We start from the raw sequence: 17,870 nt of genomic DNA, 5'->3' as shown, positions 1-17,870 counted from the left end.
GTTTAAATAGTTAGGTAGATCTTCAGGGATAAGTTTGGGATGCCCCATCCTATATTAAGATCAGAAACTTTGTGAGTTTGGTCTTCACCATACAGGCGTGTGGAAACACGTCATGCCACGATCAAAAGAAATCTCTGAAAACAGTTATTGATGCTAATTAGTCTAGAAAGGTTTTCAAAACCATTTCTAAGGATTTGGGGCTCCCCAATCCACTGTCAGACAGGTAGTCTACAAATGGAGAAAGCTAGAGACCACAGTCACTCTACCAGGAGCGGCCGTCCTACCAAAATTTCTCCAAGAACAAACCGAAAAATCATCAAGGAAATCACAAACAACCCCAGAGTAACATCCAATGATCTGCAGGCCACTCTCGCCTTGGCTAATGTGAGTGTTCATGGCTCAACTATCAGAAAAAGACTGAATAAGAATGATGTTCATGGAAGGAGGAAACCACTGCTTTCTAAAAAGAACATTGCTGTTCATCTGAAGTTCACTAAAGAGCACATAGATGATTCCCAAGACTTCTGGAACAATGTTCTCTGGACAGACGAGTCAAAGATAGAACTTTTTATCCTCAATGAGAACGTTATGTTTGGCGAAAACCAAACACTGCGTTCGAACAGAAGAACTGCATCCCAACCGTCAAGCATGGTGGTGGGAGTGTGATGGTTTGGGGATGCTTTGCTGCCTCAGGACCTGGACGGCTTGCCATCATTGACACAACCATGAATTCTGCATTGGATCAGAAGATTCTAGAGGAGAATGTCGGGCTAAAGCGGAACTGAAAGTGGGTCATGCAGCAAGACAATGATCCTAAACATACAAACAGATCTGCAAAAGAATGGCTGTAGAAGAAATAATTCTGAATTTTAGAATGGCCTAGTCAAAGTCCGGACCTAAACCCCATCGAAATGTTGTGGCAGGACCTGAAGTGAGCTGTCCATGCAAGGAAGCCCTCAAATGTCACTGAGTTGAAGCAGTTCTGTAGGAGGAATGGGCCAAAGTTCCTGAAAATTGATGTGAGAGACTGACCAACAGTTACAGGAAATTCTTAGTTGAAGTCTTTGCTGCTCAAGGGGGTGCCACCATTTACTGAATCTAAAGGGTCACATACTTTTTTTTCACACATGGATATTGAATGTTGAATCATTTGTGGATAAATAAATGTTGAAAAAGTATCACATTTTTGTGTCATTTGTTTAATCAGGTTATCTTTACCTATTATTAGGACTTAGATTAAGATTTAATAACATTTTAGGTTTTAAATACGTGAAAATCCAAACTTTTTTCGGCACTGTAGCAAGTATTTAAAAGCAAATGAAGAATTATAAACATTTAAAATAACAACACAGAAACACCCCAAAACAGTCCATGTCCTTTCATAATTGCCGCTCACACCGGCAGAGAAGATGAATCCGTAGCAATCCTTAATCAGAGGCAGCAGAAACAGTGGTGGACAGAGGTGAAAACAACATAGACCAGCGATGCGCTGTGACGCTCAGAACAATCGCAATGATGTTATTGTTTGAATGAGAATTGGAAAGAAAAAAAACAAAATAATAAAAAAAATAACTTTAGTAAATAATACTAGTAGGTCTTTCCTAATGTGTATTATCATTACTTTGTTGATCTCATGTTTTCATTAACTTCCTGTACTACACCTTATGATAAACATGTATTTGATATTAAAATTTTAGGTTACTCAGTTAAATAAGTCATAGCACAGTGGAAAATGGGGCTTCGTGTTTTTGGAAGGCATCCACTATGAAGCCCCTCCAGAAGTCACTGAAATCCTTTTGCTTTTTGGTCCAGTCAGTCAGTGTAACTCCATTGCCCTTTAAGATGTACCTCACAGGTTGTTTTCAATGCTGTTGATGTTTTGCCCATTACACAATGGGGGATTTAGGGACAGAATGCTGTGTTGTACCATCCAACATTAAAATCTTTTTATAAGAAAGAACCATACCAGAGTTAAATCAAGCCGCTGTGTATAAGTAGAATGAAATATAAATAGATAGATTTGTTTTGTGATGCTCGGATGCCTGACAGTTTTATTTTCATACAGAGCAGCAGGGGTTTTTAGAGTCATTATTGGTGTGTTGGTGTGGGTCTGTGCTTAAGGATGTACTTCAAATGTTTGTACTTAAGTTGGAAGTGAATTTGGACATACTAATATTTGGTGACGAAGGGTCAAGGGACATTAGGCCACATCACAAAACAACCATACAATGTGGCTCAATTTTCATTCTCTGCTTGGTAGAGGCCCAGGATTGACTGTAGCCAGAACAGTCCCTTTTGTTTAATAATGTAAGGTGAAACAAATGTTGCAACATATTTTTCAGTGTAATTCAGTTTGTCAAAATCCCAGATAGGGGTGTGTTTTAAAACAAGGTTCAATGTCGGCCTGTTGGCAGCCTGGCTCCTTTCATATCAGAAGTGTTAGATTACTGCCAGCAGACATGTGACATAAAGCAGTAGAGTTCAATAGTGTTCTTGCAAGCTTTGGTTTTATTTAGCAGTGCTTTCAAATACATACAAAGCTGTCTGAGCTCGGTTTTAAAAACATACATGTGTTGCATTATTACAATTGTAACATGCTTGGTAATCTAAATTAGTATTTACAATAAAGTAAATTAATTAAAAATGTAATAAATTATCAAGGGAGAACGATACATGTCATTATGAATATGTGGCCATGGACAGTGGTGTCCTGTTATACCATCATAAAATGTTAAGTCAAACAGTCTGAATGGAAGGTGAACTTTCAGTTGCATTTTTCTTCAAAGCAGATCTTAATAGTCAACAGGCAGATATATTTCCTAGATCCCATTTTAGTGATGATTCATATGTAAATGCAATAGAAGGTTAAATAACTAATTTGCTGTGCCTGAATTTAGCAATTCCCATTAATTCACTGTGCATCAACTCCTGTCCCTCCAAATACTGACCACTAGAGGTCAGTGTTTGGTAAAATAAACTACTTTTTTGTAGTGGATATGTTGTATGCCAGTAGCTCATTAACTTAATACATGCAGTATATTTTTCCTAAATGGTCCTAAAGATGGGTAGAGAGCATAATACACACTGAATCAAAATTGCAATGACCAGAAAAATATTCCCATCAAGCTGCTAACACCATAAAAAAGCATGCTGTTATCCCCTAATGACATTTTGGTATTTGAAATTATAATTTAATTGGTTTGGTAACCCCCTCAAATGTACATATTTGTACAAGAGGCAAAGTGGAGTTGGCTCAATTGGTAAAAGTTATAGGAAGCACTGTTTGCTTGAATTTGATTATTATTTATATTTTTTCAGATGATCAACTACTACAATTTGGAAAACTGGTCAGTACCTCCAATACATATGAATCACACAACCCTGATGAGGACAGAAAGCTTGTGACAATACAAACAGACCAGCCCTTGGTATGGAGTATGGGGATCATGAAAACTGAACAATGGACAAGGGGATGCAACCAAATTAGGCCATAAAAAAAAAAAAAAGTTAGTTTGTTTTACCACACCACAACTATGTGCATGTACTGTAAATGAAAAGTGAAACCACTCTAATTTAAGTTATCAAATGGATTCAACTCCCAATGCCTGACATTTTTAATTATGCCAAAGACTTGTATTTTGCGTTACATAACTTAGATTGCATAAGAAAGTTTACATCTATCTTTCTCCTTTGGTTGTTGATAGCTTATTGATCCCAGAATCTCAAGCAGCTTCTTGAAGGATCCCAGGGTGTCAGCTTCAACATCTGCTAGAACAGAGCTGTTTAATTGTGTTGCACATTTTCAGTCTGCATACTCCAGTTTAATCTGTCCATATATGAATTTTAAAAACAGATAAAATACTCTATTTAATGAAGTGCATTTCAGGATTCCAGTAACATTTTCTAGTTGTGTAAAAATATATTAAAAACAACAACCAATTTCTGTATTTGTTTCTTCAAGATATCAAAGCCACACCCCATCTTGTTCATTTGGGTTACAGCAAACAAACTTTGTGCCTTAAGTTTCTACTTGTGACAAGTACTGGAAAAATAAAACACACTGCTTTAATTTGTCTCCCAAATTTATTAACAAACACAAATATACAACAAATGTAAAAATCAGCCCCTCAAACCCATCCCGCCCTTCTTCTCTCCTCTCCAGTCCACATTTGTAGGTCAGGTCATAATCTTTCAGCAGGTAAGAGGTTTAACCACCACTACAAAAAAAAAAAAAAAAAAAAAAAATTCTCATATTGACTTTTAAAATTCAAACTTCACTGTAGCAGACGCAAGAATGTTGCCCTTTGTTATCACATTCCCGTGAGATTGTCAAGTATCTAGAGTTTATACATAATATGCAAGGCTGTGACTACAGACTTAATGTTGGTAATATTATATTTTACACACATAAGGAAATCTGTCAAGTAGTAATATTGATCACTTAATATTGCACTGACAATATACAAGGCTAAACAATCTTTGTATCAATTTTTTTTAAGCTTTACACTTACACAATTATGTTGTTGATGGGGATGTGGATAAGTTTCACGAAAAAGCCAATGAATCCCATAATTGCAAAACCAATTGCTGTTGCCATGGCAATCTTCTGAAATTCTGAAAATGTTATAAAGGAAACATTTATATAAAAAACAGGTCTCACTAGCCGTAGCCTCATTTTCTAGTTCAAATAAAGAGCCCCCTACTTGACCAATAAAATATCTAAAATGCATTAAACCATATTCCCCAAATGCACGTTTCTCTTCAGTTTGAAACATTTCACATTGTACAAAGGGAGACACTCAGATTACAAAGTTACCCATACCCCGCCCCCCCCCCCCCCCCACACACACACACCCCCCACCCCCCCCCCCCCCCCCCCCCCCCCCCCCCCCCCCCCCCCCCACACACACCCCCCACCACACACATTTTAAGTTACCATCTTAGTAATCAATATTAAATTCAGAATTCTGGAGTCCATTTTCTTGTCCTTCAAACAAGACTGATCAAAATGGGTGACAATAAGGAGTCAAATATCAGGGGTTCACCAATAACCTTTTGACAAAACAAACATTACAAGAGTTGATACAACAGATATGAATGTGTTACTTTGGAACTCGATGTTCACTTGGCAGTGGATTGATACTGGTGATTTAACATGTATTTTCAAATCACACAAAAAGAAAACTACAAAACGTGTGTTCCGCTGTACTTGCTAGATCCTGCAGAGATGACATATCTGAAAACCGAAAGAGAACACTTACTGACCCTTTAACACAGCATCACTTTTGCAAGATGACGCAAAAAAAAAAAAAACCCACATACAATTATGTATTACCTTTTCGGTCTGGCTTTGTACACCTTTTGACAAGTCTAATAGAGTCCTTCACAAACTGACGACTGGGTTCAACGAACTGCATAACCTGGTCCATGGTGACTGAGTTTATAAAGAGGGGGGAAAAAGAAGTCAAGACATAAGTTTGTGTTTCTAAAATCAACAGATCCTCCACTTTATAAAATAAATTTAGAAACGCAATGGGGTAGAATTCATTTAAAAACACTGCATTTCAAATTGTAACGTTTCGGTCGAAACCCCATTAGTTCATGCCAAAATAATCGTTTTCTGTCGTTTTAAGATGGATTAAAATGTTATGCTCCAAACCTTTAAAAAGTACTTAACATTTAAGTCTTGCAAACCTCTGTGTCATTTTTTTAAAGTTAAATATATACGGTAACTTACAACAAAATATGATGCTATAACATATATCGTGACACCATTTAAAATCTTAACATTCTCTACCACAGGGGGTATACGTATTCAGGCTTTCGTTAAAGAAGTGATGAAAACATTGTGCTGAAGAGTATATTACTATGTCACAGAGGGGGTCGTCCTAACACCCATCTGGAGCTACTTATTATTAATAACAACAACATATTTCTGTGTTAACGCATCGGGGAAATAGACAAAGCAAGTGCGTTAGCCTGTAAACCTGCAACTAGGGTTGCCACCTGGCCCCATAATTCTGGAACACTTTGGGATGGAACATGGTTTAAGTTGCCCTTAAACTGAAAGCAATAAACACATGAATTGAGCACTAAGCACTTGCTTAATTTATACTGCTTCTTAATTATCCAAATCATTGTGATCATACAAATCTTACAAAATAAAAAAAGCATCTTGAATAAACACGTGTGTAGGTTTATTCAAGATATTTTTTTTATTTTGTACAGAATGATATTTCAGTTCTCAATATTTAAAAGATGCTATTTAAATCCTATTAGTAATATATAGTCCTAATTTACATTGACTCCCAATTAAATAACACTGATCCATTGTTCAAGCTGTCTGGTCTCAGGAATAGTGAACAGCTGCTCAGTATTAATGATTTCAGTGGGAGGTGAAATACTATTAGAAACTATAAATAAACTTAATATATATTTTTAAAACTTAATAAAATAAATATTGATGAAGTATTTATTTTTCATTTGTTAAAAGCTATTATTGTATTGTCATGCTGCCTCAAGATAATTAATCATTAGAATCAATTTAGCAAAGGTTTAGGAATTCACATGTTGATTTCCTTCAGTTTAAAGGCAACTTCAAAATCCTGTTCCGTCTCACAGTGTTCCAGAATTATGGGGCCAGGTGACAACCCTACCTGCAACCAAACAAAGAATCGACTTCCTTCTATGTGTATCACTGCCGCTTTTAATGATTTCGGCAACTCGATACAACTTTAACAAAACACCACAAGTTTATTAAGCAGCTGGCTACACTTGCAAGTTTGCTAGCATGCTTCAGTTCTTTTTCGTTCTCTCTAAACACTACTTCCGGTGATCTGTGCACTGCTGTGGCCCAATACAGAAACATTGTTTCCCGATATATTATTACATAAATACGTGATTATGTACAGGTCCAACTCCGAAATGTCGATGTGTCCAGTTTAAAACTAGCCGCCCACACGTATTTAATTTAAATGTGCAAGGATTGTGCTAAAATAACATTGTGTTCTCTGTACACATTATGTAATGTACTAACAAAGCTGTAACAGGCTCATACAATACGGTAGTAGGCTACAAATCAACAGTACACTTTATTTTTGTCTATAAACTACCAGTAATAAATCAAATACATCGTGATGATACATTGTACACACTGTTGTATGACACGTAGATAAGGACTTAATATTTTAGCATTTTCTTTTTAGCAAACACGATAGATTGATAGATACACTAAAAATTACGATTTACAGATACTTTGGCTTTCCCCGGACGACTCTGGACGGGTTTTACTAGGACTACTGTCTCAGAGTGTTTACGTGGCATATTAAACAGATGTGTTTCGCTGCAGTAGATTTGTTTACAGCTCGTCGAATTCAGCTAGGAAGATGATTTCTAAAGACCATTGTGTTACCATTACATTTAAAACAAAAACATTTCGTATACTGCTATGCAAGAAAATAAGTTGCTTCTGTGTACACCTACCTTGCACAGTAGGAATAATTATTATTATTATTATTATTATTATTATTATTATTATTATTATTATTAATAATAATAATAATAATCAACATCCAAGTTTCTAAGTTTAAACAAAACAATGGCGGTGTTGAGGAGTTGGAGACATAGGGCCTCATCACAGTAACTTACAGTACAAATCTAGTTGCACTGGAATGCCAATTACTATACAACAATGCTCAGTAAAATAACCATCTGCGTCGTACCAGTAATAAAATATTCATATCACACACACTGTATGTGTGTGTGTGTGTTGCCCTCCATTTCGCTTATCTTTCTGCGGCCTTACTCGGTGTGTGATTTAAAATTTCCAGTCAGCTTAGACTTAGAGAGACTGAGTCTTTTCAGGAAAAACAGCTCTCGCAATTAGAAATCGCTAAAAAGGAAGAAAAAAAAATACAAGTGTATCACAATACACAACGCTATAATATTTATTTATTTAAGTTTTCTTACCTGTGTTAATACCCACTACTGCCCTATTCCTGTCTTGCGGGTTTTCTCTCCACTAGCACGTCCACGTCGCTTTTCAGAGCTCTTAATACGCCAAAGCTGACGTCGCATTAGGAACTGTAGCCTTTGCGCAAGCGCCGAGCAGAAACCCCAAGAGTTTGACCTGGAACTGGAATTCACATTTTAATGGGGTTTCCTAGCAACAAAATTTGGGAGACATGGATTGGTAGATGTTTCATGACTGGTCACTGTAATCTGATCCTGCATACAAACAAATTAGCACCTAACAAACAAAACGAGATTGTTACGAAGTGGATTATGTGTTACAAGTTCCCCATTATATGAATTGTCGTATTTTTATTTATTTATTATTATAAATTAACTTGCTTCTGGACTAAGACATGCCATGTTATGACACGTGACTGAAATCTTAATTATACAAATATGGTCAGCTGGGATAAGCGCTATGACTACATGAAGCTGTTAAGAGGTTGTACCAGGTTTGATTGACATTCATTACTTCAGGAGTTACATTCAGGTATGTTATTTACAGTAATTTATTTACACAGGTTGGACTTTGTTTCCAAGAATGTCTTCGTGAAAGTATTGATTAGATACTCACTCTTACCCTGGTTGACCACAGTTCTCTGACTCAGCAACAATTTTAAATATGTTATATTGGACCAATTTACCTTTGGAATGCTGTAGGATCACACCAGAGCATCAAACAGCTTAGTGTGGTGGAAGGTTACATTTTTTCTAAGATACCCATTGGCAGCACACTGGCATGACCTGGTTGCCCCATGAAAGTATATCAGAAATACAGTTTGGTAAATAACTCCAAGAGTGCTGCAGAGTGCCAGGATATACATTTATTTACTACAGGAAACTTTTAAATTGTTACATTGGCAAAATATAAAAGCTGATTTTACAATTCAGGGTTAAAATATTTGACCATTCACCAGTTAGAATAACCAAAAAAAATAAATAAATAAAAAATACCCACAGAACCAGTACCATTTATTGTATGTTACATTGTTTTTAGACAATTAGTAATATTGACAACAGCCTATTACAACATGAACATATAGCTTTACCTGAATAAGTCAGATGTAAGTTAATAGAAAAAAACACCTTAATAACAGCACACTTACAAATAGTAATAAAATACAGACCAGAGTATAATCATTGCATGTTTCTACCCTACTTAGCACTTTCAGACATGCAGCACCTGATAAAACGAAGAAAACAACAACTTATGTTTAGGCAGAAGCAGTTAAATGAATGTTCAGAACCGAACCTTTTATAGCGTTTTTGTTCTTGTAAAAACTGTATACAAACTGCGAACTGGTGCAAATTGGTTGATGTTAAAACTAGTAGGCAAGTTCTATTATTATAATTCAGTATTTCAATTTTGATTCTTTTCACTGAAAAAATGGTTTGTAAGATTTGTGCTGAATAACCAACAGCAACCACAAGAAGAGAGCATCACTTAAGTTCAGAGAGACAATGAATGATTATTTCACAGTGACACTATATAAGTAAAGTTTAGCAGTTTTCTCAGTCCCACGTTATTCCTAGCATTTGAGAGCTGACGGCCCAGAGTTTCTTACCTACCTCAACATCTGTAGCATTTCTTGAGCTAGATGCAGGGGCACAATCACTGTGGTGCAAAGGATACAAAAGAAAAAGGTTTACAACAATCAGATGTGCCAAGAATTCTCCTTTGCTTACTATGTGTGTTAGTGTGTTATTCTTCAAGAAAAAGGAGATAAGGATTGTACAACCTAATCTAAAATATATATTTAAATGCATTTTTTTTTCAATCAATGTTAAGTATCCAGATCTGTAAAGAAACACAGAAACAAAACATGACATTCCCATAGTTGTAAAAGATGTGGTAATACCACAGTTAATAAACATGGTTGTGTGTTCCATGCATAGGGGGGCATCTGTACACATGACAGATGCACAGGTACTCTGACAAATCTATTGCAGTGATTGCTTGATTTCATATATGTTATTATTAAAAATGTCTTATTATGTTTGGAAGGCAAACCAAGATATCTTAAATGTAACTGGCAATATTGTGTGGTGCACTTCCATTATGGATTATAAATCCTGCAGGTGAGGCACATCATGAAAGTGTGTGCCAAGCAGACCCTGGTTTTTGATGCAGAAGCTTAACACAGAGTCGCAGACATGTCCAGGTTTGCTTTATTTCAAAACAAAACTTCAGCAATAAAACTGAGAACAGTAAGTAATACAATTATTTGTAGACCATTAAGGTATTTGACTTCAAGACAAAGATCTCCCTTTTAATTTCCTGTAATATTCTTATTAATCACCTGTAATATCCTCCAGTTTCCCTTTCCAGCCCTGGTTCTACTGCACAGTAGATTGAGGTCTGAGCGCCTTTTATTGATGACTTGGTGAAAGGTCGGATTACTTGCATTACAATCTTCATAGCGCTGTTTAGGTGCCTTCCTAGCTCCGTATTTACAATCCCAGGGTGCAAGGCATATGTCGTCACACCCGTTCCTGTTGTATAAAAGAAAATGTACACATCGCTTTCATGGTCACCAACAAATTTAGCATACAAGGTTTACATAACAACAAACACATTACATGTAGTCTTATAAAGCGCTTTTCATGTAATGTACATACAGCATACAAAACTACACTAATTAAAGTAAAAGATACAGGCATAAGAAGTTGCAAAGGCCAAACTATATAAATAAGTTCAAGTTCGTTTTGAAGGACTGAATGCCTTTTGGAATTGAGTTCCAAAGCTTAGATGCATATATTGAGGAGGCATGTGCTCCCCGGGTAGAGTCTAACTCTGTGCTCCACCAATAATCCAAGATCTACAACGCTAGCTAGGGACACATGAAATGAGCATCCCTGCAATATAAGTAGGAGTTAGACCAAGTAGGGCCTTATAGGTCAGTAATTAAACCTTAACATCTCCCTGTATTGCACCAGAAGCCAATTAAATGATTCCAAAATGGCGGTAATGTGCTGTACAGCCATACAAGCTGTAGCCTACCCATAACCCTATTACACAGGCCACTGAAAGAGCACTGCAAATATAAAGTCTCCACCTCAAATGGTTTCTGAGATATTAGGCTTTGACATTCTGGTTGTGGCAGCTTTGTTTAAAAAAAAAAAAAAAAACAACTCAGGAAAGGCAGTTTTTCTTGCAGAAAGCCCTCATAGGGAAGCCTATATCAGTGTATTTAAAATAAATGTTCTTCCACTGTAGTTTAACGCTCTTTCATCACCGACTGTTATGTCTATTATAAGCTGGATTCAAAGGAGAAACCAGTTTTCATGCAGAATTTCAGACCCCCTTACCTTCCAGCCTTTGTGCCAGCTCACGTGTAAAGAGAATGTTTGCCAGTTTGCTCTGTCCATAGGCTTTCACTGAATCGTAGCTCTTTTCACTGTTAATGTCTTCAAAGTTCATGGTTCCCCAGCTGTGTGCAACCGAAGAAACGTTAACGATTCTGGCTGGAGGCGATTTCTTTATCAGATCAATCAGCAAGTGGACGAGCAAAAAGTGTCCTAACATCAACAAAAAGCAAAAAGTACTGGGTTGAGAAATAAAACAATGCAAGGTATTAATAAAATAAACAATGACTGGTAAACTAATGTAGTAATTTGGTTCTATTCAATCTGAAACATACACACATTACAAATGTGAAAAAACGGCAAGTTATCAAAAGTGCCCAGCCATTTAAAGTAGAGATATCAAAAACACAAGCAAGTTTCAAGAAGCCACTGGGGCAACCTTGCCCAGCATAAAGCAATAATAATGACCCTACGTTTTGGTCTTGGCACTTTTACTGCATATTCTCGCCAGTCACAGCTCACATGTTCGCTCAGTCGCACCCACAGTTTCTGAGTCAAGTTCAGTGCTGGACTGTATCATTAACCAGTCATATCCATGCTCTGCAACCCCTGAAAACAACAACACACATTCTCCCCATTCATTTACTCACTCCCCATTCCCATGCTAAGTAACAGCATGACCCGTTCCCCTTACAATACATGTAACATATAAAAGACAGACGAGACTAACTGAACAGACAACAAGTCCTACAACAAAGCAATTGTCCGGATCATTACAATATATTTTTTTATTTGAAAGTAAAAATATATGAAAGCATGACAACCTTTATGTACAAAAATCTTCACTAATATACAATTGAGCAAGAACTGTTGAGTATTTATTTTTGTTTCATACAGTATTATATGGTAATGTTTAAATGATAGTGAAAAACAAGTAAATAAATATTTCCTGGCAATAAAATTCTTAATTAAAAGTCTGCAAGCTTCCTGTTGCTTGGGAAGAATAACAATAATGTTCAAAATATAGTTACATGTATTTGTTTTGCAGTACTTTTTATGTGAATTGGGCTACTTCAGAAAAAAAAGGCTGATTTAAGATTTTTTCATGAATAGCATTTAAAACCTCTAAAGAGATTTGCAGTTAAGTAGGTTATGTAGGTCAAGACCTACCTTGTATTAGCAATATTATTATTATACAGGTTAAGACCAGATTTACATACAAAACAAAACGTCAGTGATGCAGCTAGCTTTTTATGCAGGTCAAGGTTCACTAATTGTACAGAACGTGAGAAGTCAAGAAGGCTACACTTCTAATTGTGTCCATACCTAAGTGGTTGACACCAAACTGCATCTCAAAGCCATCCTTTGTCTTGGAGTACGGACACATCATGATCCCAGCGTTATTAATGAGAATGTTAACTTGACTCTCTTCTGAAAAAAAGGAATAAACAATATATTCATTTGTTTCGGTATGTCAGAATGTTGCCTGAGGTGCATTTTCTTAGTACCATATCTTCGCTTCCACTTTCTGTAGCCTTTAAGTGCCAAATGCACACAATTGTGTACCTCACCATGTTATACACTTGATGTGTACCCCACACAAATGTAACTTCAGTATTCACTGTGCTCCCCCTGTCTAGAAGACGATCTGGACTATCCCCCAAAACACTGTTTGCATTTTCCATGCACTGGCAACATGTAAACAGTATGAAATTAATCCTGTGTGATACTTCTGTATAGAATTTCAGGCTGACAAAGTCCTCTGTGAGTGGAAGCAAATGTAATTCTACACAGGTACTGACTAATAGTGATTTCAAACTTTTGGAAATAATTAAAAACAAAAAAAACTTCACACAAAGGTTAGAAAAATATGTGCACCTATAAATACCATTTACATAACTAGGTCCGTCACAACATCTGCTCTTTTGTGCTCATTATTATTATTATTATTATTATTATTATTATTATTATTACAATAACTTGTTGTTGTTGCCATACTAGTGAACAATACGATAAGAAGTTGTTTTGTGTGCATTTGTGACAAACCGTATACTTAGCAAATGTTACTGAAACAAAGTTTTTTTTTAAGAACAGTTTTCAAGCAATACCACGTTCACCAAACCAATTTCCAGAAAGCAATATAGTATCTTGACTCTAATTAGTTTTTAAATGTATTTTCTCTTGCTGATAGATTTTCCATGCACAATCTGCCAGCTCTGTGGAGCTACATTGTTTCAAATGGGTTCCAAAACAGTATTCAGTATGGTAAATAGTTTAAAACAATAGAGATTTTGTTTGAGTTTAATTGCTATAAGTTTCTATCTGAGCGATCAGCTACTTGTGCTCGCTAATGAGGATTCCTGATTGGTGGATCCGTGTCCATTCATTGGTATTGAATTATGACAAATGAAACCTACACTGCTTCAATGTATGCTACCATAATAGAATTTTCTTTGCAAACCCTTAAATTAGATGTGAGGGGTCTCTCCCCTCTGTCTGGAGCCAGGATTTGCTTTGAAATTAATTACCTTTGTTAATTTGTTCTGCAAATTCCTTGATCGTCTTGGTGCCAGACAGGTCCAGTTTCTTTACAATTATGTTTTCATTTCCAGACTCTGCAATGATCTCTTTTTGTGCACCTTCAGCTTTTTCCATGTCTCTGCAGGCCATAATAATTCTTGCCCCTTTGAAAAAGAATTGTAATATTCATATATGGCACAAATTCATTAAAATAAATGTTACGTAACTCTCCCATGGAGAAGAATGTCGACATATAGAGTTAAAAAAAAAAAAAATCAATGTGGCTTTGAAACAGTTAATGTTCAGTGACACCTGTAATGGAACTTTATTGAGAGAATCATAGAACACAGTTGTGTACCAACCATGTCAAAGCATGTGGTCTGTATCATTGACATGGCCAGAGTTTAAAATGTGGGAGTGAAAGGGTTATTTTTTCTACTGGGTAACACGGCTAATGCTACTTAAGTAGGAAAACCAAACAATGTTTGTGCCTTTATGGGCTTGTGTTTACTTTAGCATAAGATCATGACAAAAAACACAAATTTCAGTAATCCACTAATGCTCAATAAAGCATTTACTAAATACAGTAATTCTAATAGGAATCCAAGTTTGAATCTGATTAGTCTTTTAACCACATTTACTATTTTCTTTACCAACTGAGTGAGAAGACATACCTCTCCTGGCTAAATCCAGGGCAGTCTCTTTACCAATGCCAGTGTTGGCACCAGTTATTATCACAGTCTTTCCATCAAGCCTGGCATCAGAAGACCACGGACGACAGAAGAAGTTTCTACAAGAAATACAAAAAAAGTGTCTTTCCATAATTCAATCCTTGACATGCCATTTTAAGTGAAACAAATCTGGGGTATGAGTTTCCTCCTTTTTTCTCAAAAGTCTGATTTGATTTGTGATCTTTTACTTGACTTTGGTGGATTTCATCAACCACCAACCACAGCTGCCCCGGGATTACCTGAAAGAGTAAGTGGTTGATTGAATCCAGAGTCCATGCTGAGGTACAGTGCATTTATCCCAGCGTGGTACATGTCTCTCTTACCCCATAGAACATAACAATCTATTTTTCAATTGATAAGCAATACTGTGCGTTCTGCCTGTTATACATCTCCGGGCCTGTAGAATGTGCTAATATTGTAATCTCGCGTGACTAGATCTGTCAGCGCTTGACTCAAACAAATCGGAGCTACAGATTACAGTTTCAACCTCCATAGCAGGCAAAACAGCATGTTAAATTTAACTGGTATATGTTATAAATTTGTATAACTGGCTACCAACAACAGTTTCTTCTGAGTTTCCCACTGACAAATGTATGTTTTTTTTCAGTGAGAACGTAGCCTATGCCTGTCGCTGCACCTTTATAATCTAGGAGATGGGCAGCTGGTTGAAGGATTGGGTTCTTTTCATACATATCGGATTATAAACATACTCGCATTCTGAAATAACCAGATGTATTTCTGTAATAAAAATACAGCTGTCTTGAACAGTGACACGTTACGAAAAGGCTGGGTAAACAATAAAATACATTTGTGGCATTTTTTTCTTGAGTGGCTTTAACTGCACTTCCACAAATAATTTTCACTGAAAAAAAAAACCTTCAGTGTTATCTGTTGTACAGTTGTATATGTTATTATATTTTAATGGATTGTTAGAAATAAAAACGCAATTGATTATGTTTAGTTTTGTGTTAATATCGTATTGAATGTTTTACCAAGCAAAACAACCAACTCTGCGCACCACCGGTAGTTGCTGGAATTTTCATAACACTAATTCTAATAAGTATAACGATGTTCAGTGTAAGCGCTTCCTGTTTTGTCTGCATGTACACAGGCATTCAATGAGTAATTTGCATTTTAAAAGTACTAGTAGATATCCTATACAGTTATAAACAAACAAGCAGCGACTTAATAACTTACCTTATAGCACTCATTATTTCAACTTTGCAACGGTATCCCTACTGCACAGCCGACACTATTTCACTGCTGCTGCGAAGGAAGTCTGTCAGGGAATGAACTGCTGCCCTCCCATTCCGAATGCTGGCACAAATACTTTACATGTGACACGGGTCACCGGTCTGTATCAGCAATCCAGCGTAAAAAACAGTTTAACATATATGTTGAATGTTGGAACTATGTTAGGTTTTTTTCGCCCCCAATGAGACGTCAAGTATCATGTTAATTATGCCAGAGAAGCAAAAAGTTGTATTTACTTAAACTTAAAAGATACTCCGATCTCACATTTTCTTGATGTTTAATTTCCAGTTTGATATCATATTGTGTGTGCTTTGTTTCATTTTTCTTTGTTTCTTGCTTTAAATGGTTGCTGTGGATACATGCATTTATTTACACCGAATCACGTGTATCTGGTTTACTGTGTTACTTTCCAAATAAGCAGTACACGTTTTAAAGCAATGTTTACAAACGTTAAGGGAAGTAGTTTACATATTACTAATCTTAAATGTATGTGATTTACACAACACGACCTTTCTCATTTCATGGCTTTCCCCTAACAATTTTAGGGTATATTGATATGCACAATAAAGCACTGTATATTATGAAAAACGCTGTGAGTTTGAAAATTACAAGAATACCTTTTATTTCACTGCAAACTTCAATGCGCAAACCCCTTCTTTAATTTTTTTTTTTTTTTTTTTTTTTTTTTTTTTTTTTTTTTTTTAAAAAAAAGGTTGTAGCATCATCGTTACACAATTTCACAATTTAAACAAAGTTGCCAAATAATTTAGCTAAATCATGGGGCGGGGAGACGACAAATAGGAGCGGTTAATACTTAACCCTTTAATTGTCAAATTTTTGTAGGCGAGACAAGGGCCCCCGAGAGCCGTCACGGGTCCGTGAAAGGATTGATAACCCCTTGCAGTCACAGACAGTCGTCAGCGGTTTTGTTTCTATTTTCCTGGGAAATCACGTTGACGGATAGGCCTTTGCAATAACAGAGGTGTTTGCTTGGCTTTACAGGAACTTAATTACTGCAAACATACTTCTAAACCAGGGTTTCTCAAACTCGGTCCTGGGGAACCCCTGCGGTTGCTGGTTTTCGTTCCAACAGAGCGCTGAATTACTTAATTAGACCCTTAATTGAACTGATAATTTGCTTAATTAGATCTTTTTTTTTTGTTGTTGTTTGTTTTCAGCTCATATTTCAAGTTACCTATAACAGGTATTAAGTAACTTGAACTGCAACTGTTTAGAAAACAAGTCATTTCCCCGTCCTGTCGTGGGCCTGGTGAGACGCTGTGCCAGGAACAGGGGTGCAGAATGTCCATTCATTAACGCATGTTGTGCCTGTTTCGTAGTGGTGCTTTAGGGAATATAAAAGTCAGCTGCCCAAATGTGTTGTTTGATAAAATGTTTATGAAGCTGACTACATTTTCCGATGCACCGTGTGTGTCATCGTTGGTTTGTATATCTACATTGTTTTGTTTAAGTTTTGGTATTTTCAAGTTTTCATTTACTGGGTGTAATTTTAATAATTTTTACATTATAAATACTTGAACAAACTCACCAGCTTTAATGCTAGTCTGATTTTTGTCCTTTGTTCTCATTTGGTAAATGTAATGTCATGTAGTGAAACAGTGCAATGCCTCTGTGCTTGCAGTAACTTGCATGTCTGTGTCACAGACAGTTAGAACATGCTGTGTGTATTAATTTTCGTTTTTACTACAGGGACATTTTTTGGCTGACTACCACTGTCTCCTGCTTTCCTCATGCTTATAATTGTATTTCACCTTATTACCTCTTAGGGAAGACTTGTTGTACAAAAGTGATGTGTTGATTCATAATCCAAATCAATCAGTCCAATTTCAGATGCGTTAAAAATGACAATAGCCGATTATATTCACCGTAGGAGACACCTGACAGTCAAGCAATATGGATCTGGTTTCAAGACCCAACATGATTTTGGAAAAACAGAATAATTAAAATAATGCCACAGACAACAAGTCAGACAAATAAAAACATCCTGTATCGCTTTAAACAAAAAATTAAAAACTTCTCTACAGA

At 36.3% G+C, this 17,870-nt stretch overlaps 3 protein-coding genes across 6 annotated transcripts in view; 1 reads left to right on the top strand and 2 right to left on the bottom strand.

Annotated features, from left to right (window-relative positions):
* The window catches only part of LOC121314248 (thiamin pyrophosphokinase 1-like), a 122,912-nt gene extending 118,843 nt beyond the window's left edge, over window positions 1-4,069 (top strand). For both annotated transcript variants that reach the window (XM_041247297.1, XM_041247296.1), the window contains exon 9: window positions 3,319-4,069. In XM_041247297.1, the coding sequence (XP_041103231.1) occupies window positions 3,319-3,494 (176 nt within the window). In that variant the 3' untranslated portion in view covers window positions 3,495-4,069. The remainder of the gene's footprint in view (window positions 1-3,318) is intronic.
* Window positions 4,065-8,062, bottom strand: LOC121314250 (protein transport protein Sec61 subunit gamma). The gene is made up of 4 exons (XM_041247299.1): window positions 7,969-8,062; window positions 5,336-5,434; window positions 4,512-4,614; window positions 4,065-4,217 (listed from the first exon to the last, which is right to left on the bottom strand). Exons 2-4 carry the CDS (start codon window positions 5,427-5,429, stop codon window positions 4,208-4,210), a joined length of 207 nt encoding a protein of 68 aa, XP_041103233.1. The 5' UTR covers window positions 5,430-5,434; window positions 7,969-8,062; the 3' UTR covers window positions 4,065-4,207.
* Window positions 8,063-8,144: 82 nt separating this feature from the next.
* LOC121314247 (retinol dehydrogenase 12-like) lies at window positions 8,145-16,132 on the bottom strand. Of its 3 annotated transcripts, XM_041247295.1 has the most exons (8): window positions 15,768-16,131; window positions 14,514-14,629; window positions 13,848-14,003; window positions 12,646-12,750; window positions 11,323-11,532; window positions 10,314-10,506; window positions 9,583-9,628; window positions 8,145-9,196 (listed from the first exon to the last, which is right to left on the bottom strand). In XM_041247295.1, the coding sequence occupies exons 1-8, from the start codon at window positions 15,779-15,781 to the stop codon at window positions 9,182-9,184; spliced, it is 855 nt and encodes a 284-aa protein (XP_041103229.1). In that variant the 5' UTR covers window positions 15,782-16,131; the 3' UTR covers window positions 8,145-9,181. The 3 variants fall into 3 exon arrangements, with proteins under 3 accessions (XP_041103229.1, XP_041103228.1, XP_041103227.1); XM_041247294.1 differs by having other exon boundaries at window positions 8,145-9,628; window positions 12,646-12,747; window positions 15,768-16,132; XM_041247293.1 differs by having other exon boundaries at window positions 8,145-9,628; window positions 15,768-16,128.
* Window positions 16,133-17,870: the final 1,738 nt, after the last annotated feature.

The sequence above is a fragment of the Polyodon spathula genome, chromosome 4, assembly GCF_017654505.1.
Source record: "Polyodon spathula isolate WHYD16114869_AA chromosome 4, ASM1765450v1, whole genome shotgun sequence".
NCBI lineage: Eukaryota > Metazoa > Chordata > Actinopteri > Acipenseriformes > Polyodontidae > Polyodon > Polyodon spathula.
Note: the sequence above shows the minus strand (reverse complement) of the source record. Positions and strands in the feature narration are given on the sequence as shown.